The 23,899-nt window shown below is 39.6% G+C and overlaps 2 protein-coding genes across 4 annotated transcripts in view; one reads left to right on the top strand and one right to left on the bottom strand.

Moving 5' to 3' along the window:
* Positions 1 to 1,335, bottom strand: part of LOC125360052 (uncharacterized protein C3orf20-like) — a 77,550-nt gene extending 76,215 nt beyond the window's left edge. For 2 of the 3 annotated variants that reach the window (XM_048358022.1, XM_048358030.1), the window contains exon 1: positions 648 to 1,335. In XM_048358022.1, coding sequence (XP_048213979.1) covers positions 648 to 934 — 287 coding nt within the window. In that variant the 5' untranslated portion in view covers positions 935 to 1,335. The remainder of the gene's footprint in view (positions 1 to 647) is intronic. The other variant, XM_048358039.1, reaches the window with a different exon arrangement.
* On the top strand, positions 120 to 23,107 carry Metap2 (methionyl aminopeptidase 2). The gene is made up of 11 exons (XM_048358088.1): positions 120 to 396; positions 2,692 to 2,799; positions 6,612 to 6,677; positions 8,717 to 8,819; positions 11,702 to 11,863; positions 13,128 to 13,309; positions 14,529 to 14,623; positions 16,448 to 16,544; positions 20,973 to 21,076; positions 21,844 to 21,959; positions 22,435 to 23,107. Exons 1-11 carry the CDS (start codon positions 246 to 248, stop codon positions 22,685 to 22,687), a joined length of 1,437 nt encoding a protein of 478 aa, XP_048214045.1. The 5' UTR covers positions 120 to 245; the 3' UTR covers positions 22,688 to 23,107.
* The last annotated feature ends 792 nt before the right edge of the window (positions 23,108 to 23,899 follow it).

Here is a 23,899-nt window from a genome sequence, read left to right as displayed (position 1 = left end):
AGGACGGTCGGAGGCGTTAACCAGACTCCCGAAGTGTCCGCCCCTCTTACCTACCACAGCCCAACCCCGAGGCAGCCGTGACTCGGACTCTCCTGCCACTCGGCTTTCCTCTAGTCCTCCGCCTTCCCAGCATCCCCCGCGCCCCTGCCGCCCAGAGCAGCTTCCGGTGTCGCTGATGTAGGTGGGTGAAGAAGGAGCGGGGCCCTCGCCGCTCGCTCTCACTCCCTCGCGCGCTCTTGGGCAACATGGCGGGCGTGGAGGAGGCCGCGGCCTCCGGGAGCCACCTGAATGGCGATCTGGATCCCGACGACCGGGAAGAAGGAGCTTCCTCTACAGCTGAGGAGGCCGCCAAGAAAAAAAGACGGAAGAAGAAGAAGAGTAAAGGAGCCGCTGCAGGTGAAAGGGACATCTCGAGTTTCCTTCGTCGCTGCCAGGAATGGCCGAACGCCTGGGCCAAGGCCCAGTTGCGGAGTGAGGAGGGGGAGGAGGGAGGTGACCAGAGCCCGGGGATCCGGAGCTCGCGACTCGATGGGTTCCCAGGCCGCAGAGGGTGGCGGGGCCTGGGCGGAGAGGTGGAGAGGCCAGGCGGCTTTCCCCCACGGTGGGTTTAGGGGTGAGAGTTGGGGGGGGGGGGGCGGGGAGAGTACCTTAGCTCCGTGTCTGGGACTCGGGGGTCGCCGAGCTGGTGCCCCTGGTGTTGCCACAACTCGGCTCCCACGCAGGCCACGGCACGGGCTTGAACCCCTGCACCGAGCACCACGCTACCATCTTCCGCGCCGCTCGGGCGCCTCCAAAATCCCGTTCTGACCGGTACTACCGCCTCTCTGCGGGAGCAGCCCGGGACGTCTGTTCGTTGAGTGGGGGTGGGGTGGACAAATCTATTGCCCGAGCGCGTGCCCCCACACCACCCCCACCCCCAATCCGGGGTTTCCATTTGTTTTGTTTCGTGATACGTGTTTTGCTTAAAGAATTTTTTTTTTCCAATTTCGGGGGTCAGGTTGGGGATATGTGGAGGTGCCAGCACGTTGATGTCACTGAGAGGTAGTGGTGCATGTGCGAATTTTCACCTGCCTGAATCTCCACCCATAGCATCCGTCAAGCTTTTAAGGGCTAAATTGTAGATGCCAACTCTCAGATGGTGCAGAACAGGATGTTCTGCGGCTGGCAATGGAACTTCATGGGTAACCTCCAAAGCGATGGGGTGTAAGGCTAGGGAAAGCAGCTGGATGGTCTTATAAGTTGGATTGTTATTGTGAGCTAGGAACTTAGGTTTCTTCTTTTGAGAATACTGTTTTTGTTTCACCAAGCTCTTTTATTAGTTGTTGGGTTTGGGTTTTTTTTTTTAAGCTATTTTTACCCGTGTCAGATTAAAGTGGGGGGGGGATGAGCGGAAAAACTTCATTCTGAAATTCGATTAGAGAAGGAGGGAGAGGTTTAGCTTTGCTGGGTCTCTTTCAGAAAAATAGAATCCCAAGACATAAATGGTGTGGTGGCTGATTGTGTCTGGCTTTCTAATGAAATCCAAACTGCAGTTTGTCCTTGAAGGTATGCAGCAAGCTGGAAAGCTGGATCCTAATATATTTTCCCTAATAATATATGTGTATATATTTATATATTATTTATTTATTTATTTTGCCAGTTCTGGGGCTTGGACTCAAGGCCTGAGCACTGTCCCTGGCTTCTTTTTGCTCAAGGTTAGCACTCTGCCACTTGAACCACAGGGCCACTTCTGGCTTTTTCTGTATATGAGGTGCTGAGGAATTGAACCCAGGGTTTCACATACACACACGGCACACGAGGCAAGCACTCTACCACTAGGCCATATTCCCAGCCCAATATATTTTTAATGGTTGTGTTTCTCAATGTGAATCCTCTTTAGTAACCAGAATGTCACTTTACTACAAATATTGCTCCTACAGCTAGGCTGTAACCACTTGCAGAGTAAGATCTTGGTCTTGTACTTAGAAAGTTTGTGTTTTACTAGTGGACTGACTGTCTTTTCCTGTATAACTTGATTTTGCCCAGCCCAGAATAACTGCTTTTTGAAGAAATGTTCAAGATGAATCCTCCTCTTCCTATAGCCTTCTACATTTATTGTCTGTCTAAAGATCTACTAATTAAAATATTTATTATAGTCTAATTACTAAGTTTAATAAAAGTTGAACTACTCAAAAATAGGGTCTAGCTCACAGTTCTAATTTAACCTGTAGCTGATAGCATGTGTAATGAATATTTTGTTGAATGAACTAATGAGTGGACATCACTACTGAGATAGGGAGGTTTTTGTTTTTTTGTGTGTATATATATACATATATATATAATTTTTTTTTTTTTTTGGCCAGTCCTAGGCCATGAACTCAGGGCCTGAGCACTGTCCCTGGTTTCTTTTTGCTCAAGGCTAGCACTCTACCACTTGAGCCACAGTGCCACGTCTGGCCATTTTCTGTATATGTGGTGCTGAGGAATCAAACCCAGGGCCTCATGTATACGAGGCAAGCACTCTTGCCACTAGGCCATAGTCCCAGCCCCTTTGTTTTTTTTTAACCTAACATTTATTCACAGTCATGTTTACCTTTGTTTCCTGAGGACTTTGCAGGAAAAGATTTGTGAACATTCTGAGATCATTAGAACATATTCAAGTGTGGGAAAGTATATTAATTATATTTGACTTATGCTATTATATTCAATTAGGAGCGCAACAGGAACCTGACAAAGAATCAGGAACCACGGTGGATGAGGTAACAAGACAATTGGAGGGACAAGCATTGGAGGAGAAAGAAAAAGATGATGATGATGAAGGTAAATGGTTAATTAGATATTAGTAATTAAATAAGATAGAAAACGTGACATTCTTTAAACAATGTAATTATTTGCCCGTGTACACCATTCTCTAACATTTCACTTGTTAGAGTTCCAGTTATTGTCACAGATAAGAAGGAAAAGGTATCTATTAGCAACTCCTTAAGTGTGGGGTATGTTTAATAAATAGCTCTTAGATAAGACAGATCTCAACTTGAGCTGTCCCTGAACTTTTCTGCTCAAGACCCAGAGTTCAAACCTCAGTACTGGGAAAAAGGGGAAAAAAAAATGTACTTGGCTTTTAAAACTTTTGGCCAGGTTGGGTGAATGACTCATGCCTGTAATCCTAGCTGATCAGGAGGCTGAGATCTGAGAATCTTAAGCCAGCTTGAGTAGGAAAGTGAAGTTCTCACCTCCAGTCAACCACCCCAAAAAAGCTGGTATTGGAGCTGTGGCTCAAAGGATATTGTGCTAGCCTTGAGCAGAAGAGATCAGGGACAACACTTAGACCCTGAGTTCAAGCCCCAGGATCAAAAAACCCCACAAAACTTGGATCATATAGTGGGTAAATACTTTTAAAAAATTAAAGAGCTTGTTGATTTAATAGTGTGAGCAACTATGTAATATGCTCTATCCTAGCATACTTTGTGTATTCTCATAGATTAAAAATGATGACTATATGAGTTGCCTGAAGTGACACAGCTGATAGATATATTGTAAAATCAAACCAGAATTTAAAACCCAACACTTGATCCCAAGTCTATTCCTTTTTTTATTCTGTATATTGCAGCTATCTCTCTTCCTTCTCAAAGGAGCATATTGGAGTGTTTCTAAATCCTTAGGAATTCCCTGATCCTAACTCCTTATGAGTATTTGAATTCTTCACATTGATGCACATATGGTTAAAGGGAGGAAAAATATATATAGGAAACTTGTTATTTTGCAACCTGTTTTGGCACAGGAGAAAAGGGGCTTTTCTATTAGAATTTGCAGCTATGGACTATCAACATTTGCAGGGACTGTTGGTTAATTTAAGGTAGTTTGACTAGTTTTTCCTTTAGAAAGATATATTCATTGTTCTCAAGTCTGTAATCACACCTACTCTCATTCTACCTTGATTTAGTCTTCATATTCTGAATACATTTTGAACTCTGAAGAAGAAAGGAATATGTAAATTCAAGGTTGGTATTATATGCTGAATCTCTTGACATGGAAAGTGAAAATTTCTGTTTGTCAAATTGGGAGTCTTCAGTGTATTAAAGACGATCTTAATATTCCTCCAATATGAACTAATTTCTAGTTCATTTCAGTACTCAGAATCAGTCAGTGTGATCTGCTTTGACTGTTGGAGGGGTTGGAAAGTTAGTATTTCAGTTTTCCTTCTCTAGAGAAACTGTTAGAGAGACAAGATATAGAGGTGAAAAGGTGTTTTATAAGTGTGTCAGTCACAATTAATTGAAAGTTGGATGTGGAATTTGGAGGACATTCATTGACAGGAATAGGACTTCATTAAAACCAAATAGAAAAGACCATTTTTAATCAGGATGATACTCAGAGTTTTTGAAACATAGTGGACAGTGCAAACTGGCCATTTGAGAGGATCCATTTAGGGAGCCTAAGAAGAGAGATACATACAGAACAGGCAAGGAGATAGGAGAACAGGCAAGGAGATAGTTTGGAAGATCCCTTAGCAATAGCCCAAACATGTGATAATGAAACAAACTGATAGTAACAAATGAAAGGGTCTAATACAGAGATGGAAAATCTACATGTTTCCTATCAAGGGCCATTTGTATCTTTATCACATTATTTTGTAGGCCATACAGAATTATCAAATTACAGACAGAGCTAAGGGCAACCAGTGAACAGAATATTGCATCTGTCCTGTCAGGTACCAAATAATTTTTGGGCCATATATATCCTGATGGGTCCAGAGAACTTACTTGCCTTTCCTCTTCCAATGCAACATTAATGGAAACTCAATCTGGGGAGCTGGAAGAAGACATTAGGGAACTATAGGCATTTGAATTTGGGTAGCAGGATATTGGTGCTGTTGACTGAAGTAATGAAGCTGGGAATTGAGCTAGTTTAGATATTGAGAGAGACAAAGGAGTATTACAGGCAAGGAAGATAGTGAATGTGAGAAGTTGAATGGAAGTGTGACAGGGTATTGATTTCTTTGAGACAGAATTTTGCTAGGTAGTCAGGCTGACCTTCAACGTGCGGTCTCTGCCTTCTCAATTGCAATAATTTTACATATTCCATGTAGTATTAAGACATATGAATGAGATACATTTAAAAATGGTATTGGAAGTAGGAAATTCAAAGGGAATACCAAATTCGAGAGACACAGGGTAAAAAAAGAGAAATAACTACAAAAGCAATACTTGCAAAACTGTTTGGTGTAAGTGAACTGAACACCTGGGGGGGTAGGGAAAGGGGGGGAGGGAGGGGGACATGAGGGACAAGGCAACAAACAGTACAAGAAATGTATCCAATGCCCAACGTATGATACTGTAACCTCTCTGTACGTCAGTTTGATAATAAAAATTTGAGAAAAAAAAATTACTCATGTAAGTTGGGAACCAGTAGGCTCACACCTATAATCCCAGCTACTAATGAGGCTGAGATTTGAGGATCACAGTTTGAAGCCAGTCCAGGCAGGATAAAGTGAGAGGCAGGAGAAAGTCTTCAGTATTCACATATCACACGCACAAAAGGAGTAAAGAATATTTTTATAATAGTATATTCATTGTGTGTGTGTGTGTGTGTGTGTTACTGGCCATAGGGCCTGGGCATTGTCCTTGAGCTGCTTTTTGCTCAAGGCTAGCACTCTACCATTTGAACCATAGTGCCACTTCCAGCTTTTTCTGTTTATATAGTACTGAGGAATCGAACCTAGGGCTTCATGCATGCTAGGCAAGCACTCTACCACTAAGCCACATTCCCAGTCTTTTTTTTTTTTTTTTTTGAGACAGGATTTTGCTATGTATAGGCTGGCCTTGAATAGCCCTAAACTTGCCATCCTGTTTCTATTTGCTGAGGTTTCAAGGTTGTACCACCTCACCCAGTAAAATATCAGCTTCTATCTTATTCATCCCTGTTTCGTAGCAATGTGATTTGTGGTTAGACTGGGTAACAACATATAGCTCTCAACTCTGGTTTTCAGGTATCAGGCTCTTTTGTGGTTTTGCCCTCCATTGCCCCCCTCCTTTACCTTTCCTTTTTCTTCCCTCCCTTTCATAGCCCAGGCTAGCTTTACTTACAATTCTTTTTTCTCAGCCTCCAAAGTTCTGGGATTGTAGGCTTACACTACCATGTCCAATCAACATCCAGCTTTTGCTTGGCCTTTTATAATTATCTAGCTGTGAAGCCTTTATAAACCTGATTTTGGATAACATCACAGTAAATTATTGTTTATTGAAAACAGTCAGTATAATTTTTCTTTTTAAAAATTACTTTTGAGGCCAGGCACTGGTGGTTTACACGTGTAATCCTAGATATGTAGGAGGTTGAGCTCTGAGAATTAGAGTTGGAAGCCAGCCCAGGCTCATGAGGCTCTTAACATCCAATTAACCACCAAAAAGAGAGAAGTGGTAGAGCAATAGCCAATAGCCTTGATCAAAAAAGCTCAGGGATACCACTTAGGCCCTGAATTCAAGCCCCAGGACCAGCACACAAAAACATTTAAAGCTAGCAATCTTGAACCTTGTCAAATGCTATTTAAAAGTATGTGCATACATTTATCTCCTTGTGTTTGTTTTATTTATTTGGTAATTAAACATATATATACTTGGAATTATTTTCCTTAGATGGAGATGGTGATGGAGATGGAGCAACTGGAAAGAAGAAGAAAAAGAAGAAGAAGAAGAGAGGACGTTAGTGTCTTGCTTTTAATCTTGCTTGATAAAGTAGTAGTGATTATAAACCTATAGGTTTAAGATTTCATTAGAAGTGTTGAAGATTTTTACATATGTCAGGGAAGTAGATTTAAGAGTTTGAATTAGGGGCTGGGAATATGGCCTAGTGACAAGAGTGCTTGTCTTCCTATACATGAAGCCCTGGGTTTGATTCCCAAACACTACATATAGAGAAACGGCCAGAGGTGGCGCTGTGGCTCAAGTGGCAGAGTGCTAGCCTTGAGCAAAAAAGAAGCCAGGGACAGTGCTCAGGCCCTGAGTCTAAGGCCCAGGACTGGCAGGAAAAAAAAAAAAAAGAGTTTGAATTACTGGAAATAATAATTATATAATGCGTTGGCTTAACAATCAATCTTGTTGGTATTTTCTGTAGGTATTACTGAGCTGAGAAGTGTTGGTGTGAGTTGGTTGCATTTAATCACAAGTTAAGGATTAATTCTTTAAAGTCTTATAATTTATTTTTCAACCTCACTCATGGGGCTTGACCTCAAGGTCTGGGCACTGTCCCTGAGCTTTTTCACTCAAGGCTAATGGTCTACTACTTTGAGCCACAGCACCACTTCCTCAGTCCTTAGCTAGGATTACAGGTGTGAGCCATTCGTTGACTCCTGGCCTTTGAATGGATTAAGGATATGTGCCACCGTGCTTAAAAAGTCTTGGGGCACAATAATGTTTTTAAAAGGTTGAATATCCCTTATTCAGTCACTACTTGGGACCAATAATGATTCTGGTAAGTTTTTTTTTTTTTTTTTTTTGCGCCAGTCCTGGGTCTTGGACTCAGGGCCTGAGCACTGTCTCTGGCTTTTTGTTCAAGGACAGCACTCTACCACTTGAGCCACAGCGCCACTTCTGGCTTTTTCCATATATGTGGTGCTGAGGAATCAAACCCAGGGCTTCATGTATACAAGGCAAGCACTCTACCACTAGGCCATATTCCCAGTCCCAGAATTTTTTTTTTTTTCTAGTCAATCATGGGGCTTGAACTCTGGGCCTGGGCTTCCCCTGAGCTCTTCAGCTCATGGCTAACTCTACCACTTGAGCCATAGCACCACTTCCACTTTTCTGGTGATTAATTGGTGATGAGTCACAGACTTTACTGCCTGCCCAGCTTGGCTTTGAACCATGATCCGCAGATCTCAGCCTAAACATATAGTCATTTATGTTTTATATGTACATAACTTGAAGGTAATGGTATATAGTATTTTTAGCATGCTTGTGTTTCCCACATGAAGTCAGGTGTGAAATTTTTCCATATGTGGCTTTATGTCAGCACTCAGTAAGTTTTGAATTTTCAGACATTTTGGATTTTCAGATTAGGATTGCTCAACCTATGTATATAACTTAATAATGTCTAAGATACTTTGAAAATACTGTGAAATTTTCCAAATATGGAAATTCGCATATGGCATTAATTGTATATGAGCTTAATTTATTGCTGTTAATTCCTTGGTTTGCATTTGCAAAATCCAACCTCTGTGCTATTACATCTAGCTATTATAGGAAAGGAAGTTAAACCTTAGAAATTTGTTTTGCACTGAGGTATGCAACCATTTAAATACATAGTGGAGTTCTGAGAAGTTAGATTTCTTTCCCAGGCTGCAGTAAGAAACAGGTGGCCATTGTGATAAGTGCTTTGATTTTTTTTTTTTTTTTTTTTTTGGCCAGTCCTGGGCCTTGAACTCAGGGCCTGAGCACTGTCCCTGGCTTCCTTTTGCTCAAGGCTAGTAGCACTCTGCCACTTGAGCCACAGTGCCACTTCTGGCCGTTTTCTGTATATGTGGTGCTGGGGAATTGAACCCAGGGCCTCATGTATACGAGGCAAGCTCTCTTGCCACTAGGCCATATCCCCAGCCGAAGTGCTTTGATTTTAATGTTTACATTTAAAGCATGTAGGTTGAAAACAGGAGCTATAATAACCATTAAACTAAGAAGGATGTAATAACTACTTAGTGGTATTTTTAACAACAAGAGTTAATGCTTTGTTTGTATCCCACCCACAGCAAAAGTTCAAACAGACCCTCCCTCTGTTCCAATATGTGATCTGTATCCTAATGGTGTGTTTCCCAAAGGCCAGGAGTGCGAATACCCACCCACACAAGATGGGTAAGAATAATAACTTTCGTTTTAGCTTTTGAGAGTTGTAACTTAGCAATATAGAAGATTTAATTTTACCTCACTACTTAATTGAAAATATATGATTTTTATTCACATGAACAAAGAAAATACAGTTGAAGCCCTCTTATACAAAGTAATCTGGACGTGTAGCAGGCTGATTAAACAAAAAAAGAAGTGAAGATTACTAAAAATTGAAATATTCATAAAGGTTGACTTAAATTTGATTTATTTTTTGCCAGTCCTGGGCCTTGGACTCAGGGCCTGAGCACTGTCCCTGGCTTCTCTTTTGCTCAAGGCTAGCACTCTGCCACTTGAGCCACAGCTCCACTTCTGGCCGTTTTCTCTATATGTGATGCTTGGGAATCAAACCCAGGGCTTCGTGTATACGAGGCAAGCACTCTTGCCACTAGGCCATATTCCCAGCCCCTTAAATTTGATTTTTTTTACCCCAAAATTTTAGTGTTATTTGCATTAGAGTCTACTTTTCTATTAATTATTCATAACTTTCACTATCCATAATTTTCATTTTGGGTTCCTGTGAAGAGCAAATCAAAGTTTATCCTAGGGTTGGTGCTCATATCTTTACTTTTTCCCTGAAAACATTTACTGATCTTATCTACCTTATGTATGTGTGTGTGTGAAAGAGAGAGCATGTATGAGCCTGTATGCACATGCACGTACGACCACACTCACCAGTACTGGGGCTTGAACACGGGGCCTTGTGCTCTCATTTGGCTTTTTTGGTCAAGGCTACCGCTTGAGCCACACTTCCCCTTTCCAGCTTTTTGGAGATAAGAGTCTCATACTTTCTTTTACCTTGGCTGGCTTGGATCCTCAATCCTCTGATCTCTGTCTCCTAAGTAGCTAGGATTATAGGTGTGAGCCACCAGTACCTGACTGTCTACACTTAATTTGACATAAGTATTTTGATAATTTGTTTATTCAAGTTTTTCAGAGGAGTCAGTGTTGACATGTTATTAACTTACATAATTGCAGCAACAAGTACAAATGACTTAAACAGGTTTAGATTCCTGATATGTAGAAGTATTCTGTAAGAATACGTTTTCATGCTGGGCACCAGTGGCTCATGTCTGTAATTTTAGTTACTCAGGAGGCTGAGATCTGAGGGTTGTGGTTTAAAGCCAGCCCAGGCAGGAAAGTCTGTGAGACTCTTTTTGTTTGTTTGTTTGTTTGGGTTTTTTTTTTTTTTGGCCAGTCCTAGGCCGCGAACTCAGGGCCTGAGCACTGTCCCTGGCTTCTTTTTTGCTCAAGGCTAGCACTCTGCCACTTGAGCCACAGCGCCACTTCTGGCCATTTTCTGTATATGTGGTGCTGAGGAATCGAACCCAGGGCCTCATGTATACGAGGCAAGCACTCTTGCCACTAGGCCATATTGCCAGCCCCTCTATGAGACTCTTATCTCCAATTAACCACCAGAAGTGGCATTGTAGCTCAAGTGGTAGAGTAGTAGCCTTGAACTTGAAGAGCTCAGGGACCGCACTCAGGCCCAGAGTTCAAGCCCCAGAGCTGACCAAAAAAACATTTTCAGCTGGTCAGCAAAACCTCATAGTGTCATTGATTATACAAATTGATAAGAGCATGGGAACCGGAACCAAGTAGATAATTTGATTCCCAGTTTTAATATTTAATTCCTTGTGACTTGGGAAGTAGCTTATCCCATTTTTGCTTCATCATGAAATGGGCAGTTCATAGGCTTGTTGAGAGGAGTGGTATATAAAACTCCTGGACAAGTTGAGCTCAATGTTGAGCATTAAGTTAGTGCTGTTGTTATCAGAATAATATCAGCCACAGATATTCATAACACCATGGACATTGACCAGTAGGTTTTACAGAAGGAATTAAGCACATCAGTCACTGAAATAGTTGGTTAAGAAAGCTTCTACTGGCTTATTATAAAGATATCCTTGTTATTCTTTGAGTATAGTGACTTGCATCTATAATACTAGCTACTTGGAAAATAGAGATTAGGAGGATTTTGATTTGAGGCCAACTGAGGCAAAAAGTTACCGAGACTATCATCTCAAGTGATAATCTGGACATGGTTGCATATACCAATAATCCTTGATACATGGTAGACATAGATAGGAGGTCACAGTCCAATGTAGGATCAGAGCAAAAATACATGACTATCCAGAAAGTAACTCAAGGAAAATACTTGAGCATGGGTCAAGTAGTAGAGGCCCTAAGTGTGAGGCCCTGTGTTCAAAAGTTCAAATTCCTGTTGTGTCCCCTCCACTATCCCCACCCCCCATGGTATTGGGACTTTGTACTTGTTCCACAGGTACTGTAGTACTGAGCCATACCTCTAACTCAGTGAACCATATCTTTGAAAGAGAGATTGCTTCCACTAGAGGTAGCTTTGTGATAGGGTGCTTGCCTTAATATGCAAGGCCCTGAATTCAGTCCCTGGTGCCTTAGATGGAAAAAAGTAAAAGGATTATATCAGGGACTTTGAACATCCATAGATCTTAGTATCCCCATGATAAGGGTAGAGGTTCTGGAACCCATCTCCCATACTGAAGACAGTTGTATTTACCCTGTTGGCTAATTTTTGTAATGCTCCTTTGAAATCTTATGTATATTATCTCAAGTAGAAGGATGGCTTTTTTCCCTCACAAGGTACCTAGAACACTTTTGAATGTTCTGATTCTCTTTTTGTGTATTGATAGGATATTAGCCACCTAAAAATCTTTTAAAAGGTTAAAGTATGTAGTTTAGTATTTCAGAAACTTTTGACATACAGAAACCGAATACTTGGTGTAATTTTAACTTCCTTGGCTTTTATATTTGTTCTGTTCTTTTTTGTTCTTGTTTTTAATGACTTATATTCTGCTATGCCTATTGTAAAGGCGAACAGCTGCTTGGAGAACTACAAGTGAAGAAAAGAAAGCATTAGACCAAGCTAGTGAAGAAATTTGGAATGATTTTCGAGAAGCTGCAGAAGCACATCGGCAAGTTAGGAAATACGTTATGAGCTGGATCAAGCCTGGGATGACAATGATAGAAATCTGGTAAAAGGAATATATTTTTGTAAGACCATGCCTATTTTTTTCTAAATTTAAGTACTAACTCTCTAATTATAATGTTTGGCTTCTACCTTTTAGCTCATAGAACATTTATATAATTATTCTGAGTTCTTAAAGTACCACAGCAATGAGGAAACCATAAGAGGAACCCCAAGCATGCACCTTTTGTACGCTTGTTTGCTCAGGTGTAGCTACACTCCTTACTATTACTTCTGCCTGGCAGTCCATATTAAACATATTCATACTGGGCACCCGTGGCTCATGCCTGTAATCCTAGCTATTTAGGAGACTGAGATTTGAGGTTCAAAGCCAGCATGGACAAGAAAGTCTGTGAGACTCATCTCCAATTAACCACATAAAAATGGAAGTAGAGCTGTGGCTCAAAGTGGTAGAGCGCTAGCTTTGAGCAAAAAAGCTCAGGGACTACAGCTCCCAGGCCTTCAATTCAAGCCATTCTTGAAATGCCTAGTTATAAAACTTAATGAACAAACGAATACAATTATTTCCCTTTTTACCTTGAGAAATAATTGGTAAAAAGACAGCTCTGGGGGCTGGGAATATGGCCTAATGGTAAAGGGCTCGCCTTGTATACATGAAGCCCTGGGTTCGATTCCTCAGCACCACATACATAGTAAAAGCCGGAAGTGGCGCTGTGGCTCAAGTGGTAGGTAGGTTGCTCGCCTTGAGCAAAAAGAAGCCAGAGACAGTGCTCAGGCCATGAGTTTAAGCCCCAGGACTGGCACAAAACAAAAAAAAAAAAGACACTTCTGGTTTAGACAACTTAAAATATACAGCATGAGCAAATATAATCATTGAAACTTTCTTGCACATGAGGTTATGAATAGAATTATCTTTTTTATAGATACGCTGCTTTCATAGCATCAGAGAACTGTTTATATCCAGAAAATGTTCAAATCACTTGTATGTAACAAGTAATTTAAGGGTTTTAGTAAACATCTTGAACTTCATGAGCTGTAAGAATATACAAACAGAGCCATGTATATGCCTATAATCCTAGCTACTCAGAAGGCTGAGGTCTGTGGATTGCTAGACAGGAGAGTCTGTGAGACGCTCTATCTCCAATTTATCACAGAAAAAAAAGCCAGAAGTGGTGCTGTGGCTCAAGTGGTCGAGCACTGGCCTTGAACAAGAGAAACCTAGGGACAGCACCCAGGATGAACAAAAACAAAAAGAAAAATATATATATACAAACAGGATTATAAAAGTAAATACATTTTTTTTGTTATAGTGAAAAATTGGAAGACTGTTCTCGCAAGCTAATAAAAGAGAATGGATTAAATGCAGGCCTGGCATTTCCTACTGGGTGTTCTCTCAATAATTGTGCTGCGCATTATACTCCTAATGCTGGTGATACCACTGTATTACAGTATGATGACATCTGTAAGATAGATTTTGGGACACATATAAGTGGTAAGTTCATAGAAATAGTCCTGACCATTATGCCCTGTCCCCAAGGAGGGTACAGAATAGAACTCTTTTTTTAATGTGTTGGATGAAGCTATAAATACTGCAATTCAGATTTTTTTTTACCTTGACCCTTTAAATTTCTACTTATATTGAGGCAGATCTATATAAGTCATTCTAAGAATGAAATTGGAATTTATTACCTTTATATCAGAATATGAGGAATACAATCCTACACTTTTCATTCAAGTCTTTGTTTTAAGTTTAGTAAATGTTTGCTTTTTACAGTCATGCTAAACCTAAGTCCATTTTTAACTCCCTTAGTAGATAATATAGTAAATTTAGACTAAGTACTTGTTTATTTTAAGGCTTTACTACATTGGATAAGTAGCACTGTTTGGGCCTGATGGTCATACACATATTTTCTCCCTTGTACTGCTATTCCATACTTCTGGTCTTTTCTTGGTTTGTTTTGTTTCTGTTTCTCTGTATAACTGCTTAGGAGTAAGTACTAAATTAGTGTTATCTTTTTTTTTTTTTTTTGCCAGTCCTGGGGCTTGGACTCTGGGCCTGAGCACTGTCCCTGGCTTCTTTTTGCTCAAGGCTAGCTAGCACTCTGCCAACTTGACCCACAGTGCCACTCTGGCTTCTCTATATATGGGGTGCTGAGGAATCGAACCTAGGGCTTCATGTCTACGAGGCAAGCAGTCTTGCCATTAGGCCATATTCCTAGCCCCTAGTGTTACCTTGAAGTAACAAATATCCTGAGGTGATATATTTCATTCTGAAATGTTTATATGGTTTCTATCTTTTGCTGTTTGATTGTACCTAATCTCTTGGGACATGGGATACTGCTCTCCTTCATTCTATTTTGAATTCTTCCAGCATTCTCTTTTCCTTTAGCAAGGCTGATAATAAAATGCTAGCCAGGTGCTGGTGACTCATCCTAGCTACTCATGAGGCTGAGATCTGAGTGAGGATCATGTTTTGGAGCCAGCCTCAGAAAAGTCCCTGTGTGACTCTGTATTTCCAATTAACCACTCAGAAACCTGAAGTGGAGCTGTAACCCAAAGTTGTAGAGTGCTAGGCTTGAGCAAAAGAGCTCAGGGACAGTACCCAGGCCCTGAGTTCAAGACCCACAACTGAAAAAAATGAATAAATGAAATAAAATGCTATAGAGTAGATAAATTGACCAGTAAACTTAAAAATGAACTTTTTCTTTCAGGTAGGATTATTGACTGTGCTTTTACTGTCACTTTTAATCCCAAGTATGATATGTTATTAAAAGCTGTAAAAGATGCCACTAATACTGGGATAAAGGTATGTATATGAACTACTAAATGCTGTTTCATTGGACATATGTAGAATACTTGTATATCCTCTTGCTAGGTCTGTGGGTAGTTAAGAGGAATTACTGCTTTTATGGTTTTAGGTGGATAATGGTAATATGCCACAGGCTTTTTTGAAAATTCAACTTTACTAATACTTATTAAGAAAGGTGTTGTTTATTTATTGCTTGTGGAATTGGTTGTTTGTCTTTAGTTCATTATTTTATTATTAGTAGACATTATTTTTAAAGCAATTTTAGGTTCATAGCAAACCTGAGTGATATGTAGAAACTTCCCACAATGTTTGCCCCTACATGTGGAAGTTCCTACACTGTCCACTTCCCAAACCAAGGTATTTTTTGAAATCATTGAACCAACATTTACTCATAATCACCCTCAAAGTCCATCGTTTACTTTGGGGATGACTCTTAGTTTTTTACATTCAATGAGTCTTGACAGATAGAATTAACACATACTCACCATTACCAGTTTTTGGAGTATTTTAATTTTCTCTCAAATTCTTTGCATGTTGTAGCTCAATTTACATCATATTTGTGCGCGTGTGCGTGTGCGTGTGCGTGTGTGTGTGTGTGTGTGTGTGTAAGTAGACATGCTGGTGCCAAAGCTTGAACTCAAGGCCTTGGTGCTATCCCTTAGCTTTTCTATTCAAGACTCGCCTCCTGCCTTTTGAACCACAGCCCCACTCCTGGCTGGTTTTGGTCATTAGTTGGAGATGGAGATAAGTCTCACTTTCCTGCACAGGATAATGAACTGTGATCCTCAGATCACAGGTTCCTGAGAACCTAGGATTACAGGTTTGAGCCACTGATTTTTAAAAAATTATTTTTGACCAGGCTTGGTGAAAACTGAGTAATCTGAAAAAGGTTGGTTTTGAACCCATCTGGTGTCTTCTTTGTATTTGCTTTTCTTTCTTTTTTTGAGATATTATTTGAACTCTGGCTTGAACTCAGACTCTTGATTGCTAGGCAAGTACTCCATCACCTGAGCCACATCCTCAGCTCTTGTTTTGGTTTTGCTTATTTTTTAGATAGGGTCTTTTGTTTTGGGAGTGGCTTCAGACTGTGATCCTCCTACCTATGTGGCATTTGTATGGCTCGGATTACAGGCACACTTCACCTGCCTGATTTATTTGAAATTGAATCTTATTATTTGTTCAAGTTGGTCCCAAATTATGATCTTCCAAATCTGCCTTCTGGGCTGCATTACATGAGCATGGTAACCTACATAGTTGCAGCACTTGGAAGACTGAGGCAAAAAGATTGCAAGTTCAGTGATAGCTTGGGCTATACAAATAGACCCCGTCTCAAGAAAACAGAGTTTTTAAGGTTGTGTTTGTTGTTTAGTTTCCACAAGTTTTTGGGGTTTTCCCCTGGTTTTAGTTTCACTATTGATTTCTTCATCTCATTTTGGCTGTAGAAGATACCATGTTTTAAAACTTAATATGAGACTTATTTTGTGGTCAGTGTATATTCTATCCTAGAAAGGGTCTGATGTGCACCATACTCTGTATACATAAGCTGTGCTGTTCAGCAATATCTTTTATATATTTCAACTTACTGTGTTAAGTCCTGTGTGTGTAATATGTTTGTGTGTGCTGTGTACATGGCTGTGCTTGTACTCCTTGTGCCTATTATTCTACCATCTTTCTGAAGTCCTCCCCAAGTTTTCTGTACAGTTGTATTTATAGTGTACAAATTGGTTTTCCTAGTTGTCCTTTATTTTAAATTACTAAGAAATTAAGCCATGGTAAAACTTTACACTTTGAAAATGCAAAGTATATACTGTTCTTTTTTAGTGTGCTGGAATTGATGTTCGTCTATGTGATGTTGGTGAGGCCATCCAAGAAGTTATGGAATCCTATGAAGTAGAAATAGATGGGAAGACCTATCAAGGTTTGGTGAAATCATCTTCACAAAACTACTCTTGATTTCCTTATTTTAGTCAGCTGCTCAGTTTATAGAATAAGTATTGTGGTCATTACTTGAGAACTACTGTGATAACTTGATGAGACAGCTGGCCAACCCTAATGTGGCCAAAATTTGAGCTAGTTTTCTTTTGTGTGTGTGGCCAGTCAAATCAGAGGCCCTTTCCATTGTTGATCAACTTTAGAAACCAGTTAATTCTTTTAATTGAAGGGACCAGTGTGTCCCTTCACTTCTTGTGTAGCTGCCTTTCCTACTATTTCCCAGAGTTGCCTGTGCTTTGTGCTCTACATTTATCTCCCTAGTCCAACCCTCCTCTAGCCCAGGTCTTACCTGGTGGTTCCCCATCCAGACTTTGCTTTTCTGATGTTTGCTTAATCCTCTTTGTAAACATGTTGTGATAAATCTCTTACAAAATAGTTCCTTTAATAAAATCTTGTTTCAACCTTAGTATAGACTTGCAAGTAAAAACTATCTTGGTACCCTGCCTCTCATTTCTAGTATCTTCATGTTTTTGTGAAACTCACATTAATGAAGTTGGCATTATGTTCTTCTGTTGCCAGCTGTACACCTTTGTTTTTGTTGTTGTTTTTCCAGGTGAAATACAGCTCTTCCTCTGAGACCTGAAAGTGTCTGTTGTTGTTGCTCATATTTATTTATCCCCCTTTGACTCCTGGCACCATCCTAACTTGTGCTGGCATCCTGAGGGTAGATTCAGAATCAATGAGTTAATTAACTTTGGTTTGACAATTCATTTGACCAACTCGGTGATTCTCCTTCCATAACAGTCCTCTCCCATGTGCCAATACTGAAATTTATCACCACTTCCACAGGCAATTGCTAGTCTTTTTCTGTTCAGCCCTTTAATTTCCTTTTTTATGTATCAAAGTACTCTTGGCACCTGGAGTTGGAGCTTGGTGGTAGATTATATGTTTAGGATTGACTAAAAGACTGCAAAAATTATTTTTTTTAAGGTACTCTCATGTCCTCAGTGTGCCGAGTTGCATTTCCTTTCCTCTGTCTAGCCATCATGACAATATCCACTATACTTTCATTTTACCTTCAACTTTCTTGCTGCTTTGATTTTCAGAAAATCTTCTCTTACAGGTCTCTATTCCAGTGGGTGTCAATGCAAGCCAAAATACTCTTAATGCTACTCACACTTGAATAGGACATACTGGAAAACAATGAAGAAAGCATACTTTGAGGTCAGGGTCCGGCCAGTTGAACCTTAGAGATTATAGAATTTCTCTAAGGTTCAAAGTTATCTTCGACCTGAATAAGGTTGTGTGATTAGACAGGCGTTGGTGGCTCATACCTGTAATCCTAGCTACTCAGGAGGCTGAGATCTGAGGATTATGGTTCAAAACCAGCTCAGGCAGAAACGTCTGACTTAATGAACTCTAATAAATTGCCAAAAAAAAGTAGGAAGTGGAACTGTGGTTCAAGTATTAGAGCACTAGCCTTGATCAGGAGAAGCTCAGAGACTGTGCCTAGGCCCCGAGTTCAAGCCCTAGGGCCAGCAAAATTTTTAAAAAATCATGAGTTGTTGAGAAATGTAAATTACCCAACAGTGCTTGGAATTGGCTATGTATTCAACAGTCTTATGCTTGTTTCTTCCTTTTTGCCCCTAATTCTGGGATTGGTGTTTTTTCCCCTTCTTTAAGGAAGTTGCTTTATGAGCATGATAACAAGATAGGATTAACATCCCTTAATTTTTGCCATATTTCCAAAAAGAAACATCTTTTCTGTCATTAGTCTTCAAAGAAGGATCCTATTCTATTCACATTAACTGTACTACCTCATTTGAAATACCACCTTATTACTCCCTTTTCCTATGTTCTTAGTAGCTGAATGAAAAAACTGGAAGAAGCTGAGCGCTTTTGGGTCACACCTGTAATCCTAGCTACTAAGAAGCCTGAGATCTGAGAGTTGTGGTTCAAAGCCAGGCTGGGCAGGAAAGTCAATTGAGGCTCTTATCTCCAGTTAACCATCAGAAAACCAGAAGTGGGGCTGTAGCTTAAAAGCACTAACCTTGAACACAAAAGCTCCGGGACACCTCCTAGGCCCTATCCCACAACTGACCAAGAAGAAAGAAAAAGATTGGAAGAGATGAAAATCATTGTACAAGATAAACTCCATGGGTTACATCTTCTAGTTTTGGTTTTTAATATGATCATGTGAAAATCTTATAAATATTCACACAGGGCGTGGGGTGTTAAATTAACTTAGTAAGGATAAATCCACTTTTCTGTGGTTGTTTCTCTGCAAAATATTGTCTAGTTCTTTTTTAAAAAATTTAGAAAGAGTTTTAGTGTTGGCTATTTCTGTTAACACCTCAAACTTTTAATAACATGAGCTTTCCAGAGCATATTCTAACCTAAGAGAAACTGAGATTGAGAGACTAAATGCCTATTTTGGGGGAATTGTGGTACTATACAGTGAGCCTTCTGACTGCTAGGTTCCAAACTATAGAGAATAGTTCCCTCCAAATCCATTACATAGTAAACTTCAACAGCACATCTGCCTGAAAGTATCTCTAGATTGAGTTCCCTGAATTTGCTTAAACTATTATCTGTCAATAGATCTCAAAGTTGGAATCCTTCATACCTGTCCTCTTAGTTTTCCCACTAAGGTCCTATAATATTTTAGGTTCTATAATGTCATCATTCTTCTTTGGACTGTATTGATAAGATTTCTTAGTTGGAACATGACAGACTTGATTTACTTGAGAGGATGAAGAAGTGGGCTAAACTTTAGGGAGCAATTACAAAAAACCACATAGCAGAACTGGGCCATAAAGTTAGTTTTATTTTCCTTGATCAGGAAGCTATAGAATTGTAGCCTAGGGGGGAGGGCTGGGGGAGGGGAAAGGGGGAGTAAAACGAGGGAGGAGATAACAAGTTTGACTTGCTGCCTTACATATGAAACTAACCCCTCTGTTCATCACTTTGGCAATAAATAATTTAAAGAGAATTCTAGCTGTTAAACCTTTTGGCCCCAGGATTAGAGTACTGGGTTAATATGTATAAATAAATGAATATACTTATATTGTTTCTTTTGTATGACTGTACATTAGATGGTATAGCTAGAGAACTTTGAAGATAAAAATGTTTTTGAGGGGGCTGGGGATATGGCCTAGTGGCAAGAGTGCTTGCCTCATATACATGAAGCCCTAGGTTCAATTCCCCAGCACCACATATACAGAAAACGGCCAGAAGTGGTGCTGTGGCTCAAGTGGCAGAGTGCTAGCCTTAGGGGGGGGGGGGCGGGGGGGCGGGAGAAGCCAGGAACAGTACTCAGGCCCTGAATCCAAGCCCCAAGCAAAAAAAAAAGAAAAAGTTTTTGATTGGCTTTTGTGGTCAGCTTGCCAGGTTTGGGGATAATTACATCAAGATGTTAAGTTGAGGTTGTTTTAAGGGTTCTTTTGAATATCTTCTTAGTTACTTTTCTGTGCCATTCCTAAACTTGTAATTTGTCATTATTCTTTTTAATCTTGCTACCTAAGTCTGCTCTAGAAGAAAAATAGCTTCATACTGAGGATTCTAGAACTATAAGGTTGGGTGGAGGTTTTTTTGTTTTGAATCATTAAAAAAATTGGTGGCGTATAACTGAAAATGCACAAAGCATCAACTTCTCAATTGCCAAAGTTGTGACCACATCTCTTTAAGAAGGAGTATTGCCTGCATTCCAGAAACCTCTGAATCCCATTGTCTTGCTTTGTTTTGTGCTGTTATAACAGAATACTTGCAACTGAATACTCTTGTAATAAACAAATTCTCATAGGCTTGGATATCCAGGATCAAAGGGCTACCATCTAGTGAAGGCCTTGCTGTGTGTGTTACTTTGGCTTCTTGTAAGGACAGACACAGAACCAGTATGCATAAAAAGTAGGCCTAAACTCAGTCTTATAAGGAACCCACTCTTAGGATTAATTTATTCATAGGGCTTTCTTGACTCAAACGACTCAGTAGATTCCACTCCTAACACCATTGCATTGTGGATCAAATACATGTGGGTCAACACATATGAGCTTTAGAAGACATATTCAAACAGAATGTGTACGGCATTCCAACTGCAGCTACCTAACCACTATTATTGACTACTAAAGGTTTTACATTTGCATATATATCTCTAACCAGCTGCTTAGTTGTGCTTCCTTTTGAACTTTGTTAAGTGAAATTGCTGTGTATAATTGTGCCCTTTTGCTCATTTCATAACATTCTAGTTGTAACATGTATCCCTAGTTTGTTTTATTGTTGAATAATGTTCCCATTGTAACTATCCCACAATTTATTGTCATTGAGATTAGATTTTTTATAACTGTATTAAGAGGCCAATAGTCTGCCCTTCTAAATGTCCTGAGTAACATGTATTTCCCTATTTCTACTATGACAGTGAAACCAATCCGCAATCTCAATGGACATTCAATTGGGCCTTATAGAATACATGCTGGGAAAACAGTGCCCATTGTGAAAGGAGGGGAGGCAACAAGAATGGAGGTAAGTTGTAAACAATTAAGGGCTTGGGGGTTTTATTTACCTGTGCCAAGGATTAAACTCAGGGCTTTGTATATACATGTTAGGAAAGTGTTCCACTACTGAGCCACACCCCTAACTCTGCACTTCTGTGGATAGCATTTTCCTCCTCCCCCCAACTGAAGCTCATGATAGTTTAGTGTATTGAACATAATGGTACCATTTATACTCACTTGGGCAGAAATTGGACTGTGTGCAGATTGTTTATGGTCAAACCATGGCTCACAGTCAAATGTAGAAATTGGGGTTGTCAAAAGTATTGCTTATCCAGCATTTAGTATTTATTGACCATCTTATAGATTATAGTCTTTTTAGTAGGTACTAGGTACAAAATCACCTGCCATTTAAAAGCCTTACAGCTCTGGTAAGGAATATATGTAAAAGACCAGAGTGCTAAGTAAGGTACAAAAACGTTGAGTTAGGACCTCATCAAGGGGGAAATACAAAAATGGTCAATGGAGTCAAGCACTGGTGGCTCCCAAATGACTCAGGAGGCTAAGATCTGAGGATTGAGCTTCCAAGCCTTCCTGGGCAGAAAAGTTCATGAGATTTATTATTGACCACCAAAAAAGCTCAAAGGAGAGCTGTGACACATGATAGGATAACCTGCCTTTAGCAAAAATGGGACCGTGCCCAAGCCCTGGGTTCAAGCCCCCAACACAACACACACACACACCACTGCAATTAGTCCTAAATTATTTCTCTCACCTTGATATTTTGTGTTTTTGAAGGAAGGAGAAGTATATGCCATTGAAACCTTTGGTAGTACAGGAAAAGGTGTCGTTCATGATGATATGGAATGTTCACATTACATGAAAAATTTTGATGTTGGACATGTGCCAATAAGGTGAGAGGCTTGATATTTATGATTTGAGTATCTTCCCAATTAATAGCATATATAAAATGTGATATATGAAGTGGCTCAAAATGGTAGAGTGCTAACCTTGAGCTGAAGAGCTCAAGAACAGTGCCCCGGCCCAGAGTTCAAGCCCCACAACCAAACAAAAAAATTTTTTTTCTCGTTGGTAGGTTCCATATTTTAATTTAAATTATATTTTAACTTTTTATAGAGGAGGATTGGAGGTTGAGCTTAGACCTCCTTTGGTGTGTGGTCTTTGAGCTTGTAGATTAAGTCTCTGCTGGGACATGGCAACATACTTAGATATAAGCATTTTAAGGCTGTCTTCTAATCAGCTACTATCTATAATTGAGGATGGGCTGTTACACATTCTTTAATTATTTGAAAGAGCTGCAGAACAATTTGAACTTGAATTACAAGTGAAGCTAACTCTTTTGCTAACTATCAATCTTTCTCCTCTTAGGCTTCCAAGAACAAAACACTTGTTAAATGTCATCAATGAAAACTTTGGCACGCTTGCCTTCTGTCGCAGATGGCTGGATCGGTTGGGAGAAAGTAAATATTTAATGGCTCTGAAGAATCTGTGTGACTTGGGCATTGTTGATCCTTATCCACCATTATGTGACATTAAAGGATCATATACAGCACAGTTTGAACATACCATACTGTTGCGTCCAACTTGTAAAGAAGTTGTCAGCAGAGGAGATGACTATTAAAACTTAGTCCAAATCCACCTCAACATCTTTGTTTTCTAAGCTTTGTTGGAGTACTTATAACAGAATTAATTTGCAATATGTTGTCTGTTTTAACAGTGGACCTGTGTAATACTTCTATCCATATTTAAAGGAATTTGATCAAAGGCAAACAGTCTAATGTAATTAGCCAAGGAAAAAGCTTTCAGGACTTTCAGATGTTAACTGTTTCCCTGTCTAGGAAATGCTATAAAGCTCAAATTAGTTAGGAATGACTTACACATTTTGTTTTAAACACAACATGCTTTTTGGATATTTATATTGCCATATTCTTACTTGAATGCTTTGAATGACTACATCCAGTTTGCACCTCTACCCTCCGGTATTGCTTTTTAACCTTCCTGGAATCCATTTTCTAAAAAATAAAGACATTTTCAGATCTGAGAGCTACATTTCAATGTCTGTGGTTATAATTCTGAGCAGGAAGAAGCTAAACAATGTAGAGAAGTAGGGCCCTTTTAGCCAGACTGTCAACTTCTTCAAGACTTCTGGCATAGTGACTAAAATATGCACGTAAAGTGATATCTTTTTCTTTCAGACACAAATATATTGCTTTTGGAATATCTGCCTTCATTCAACCACTACTACTTACCTGCCTTTTGTTTTTTTGTCATTGAGATGATGTAGTAAAACAGCATGTAGTGCAGTTCCAACCTAAAATAGTAAACAACATTCCAGTACTTATTCACTGATATTTTTCAGTAAATACATTTAATTTACTAAAAATACCCAAAAGGCATCAGACCCAGAAAGTGCAAAATCGTGTTCTAATTAAAGAGGCTAAGTTGAAATTAGGCTTTTTCAATTAGCAAGCCAAATGCTTTTACTAAAGCCCTCCTCCTTACATTTGAATCCTTACAAATGGTAGTGTTCAGGAAAGCAACCTTTATCCTTCTTACAAAATCTTAAGTGTTAATTTGTGTATCAGAACATAAAACATTTTACTTGTTCAAACTGAGCCCAACCACTGGTTCTCTTAATTACATGTGATTTGTTAGGAATGTTCCAGTTTCAGAAATGTATGTGCCAAGGTAAAGCCTTAATTTGTACATGCTTTAGCACAATGATTTTATTGCTCGGGGATGCTGTTTTATTTTAACATTTTTGAAGAATAAACCTATGACATGTAAGATCATTTGTTACATTGAGAAGCTGCTCTCAGCATCTGAGCTGTTA

The sequence above is a fragment of the Perognathus longimembris genome, chromosome 1, assembly GCF_023159225.1.
Source record: "Perognathus longimembris pacificus isolate PPM17 chromosome 1, ASM2315922v1, whole genome shotgun sequence".
NCBI classification, from domain to species: Eukaryota; Metazoa; Chordata; class Mammalia; order Rodentia; family Heteromyidae; genus Perognathus; species Perognathus longimembris.
Note: the sequence above shows the minus strand (reverse complement) of the source record. Positions and strands in the feature narration are given on the sequence as shown.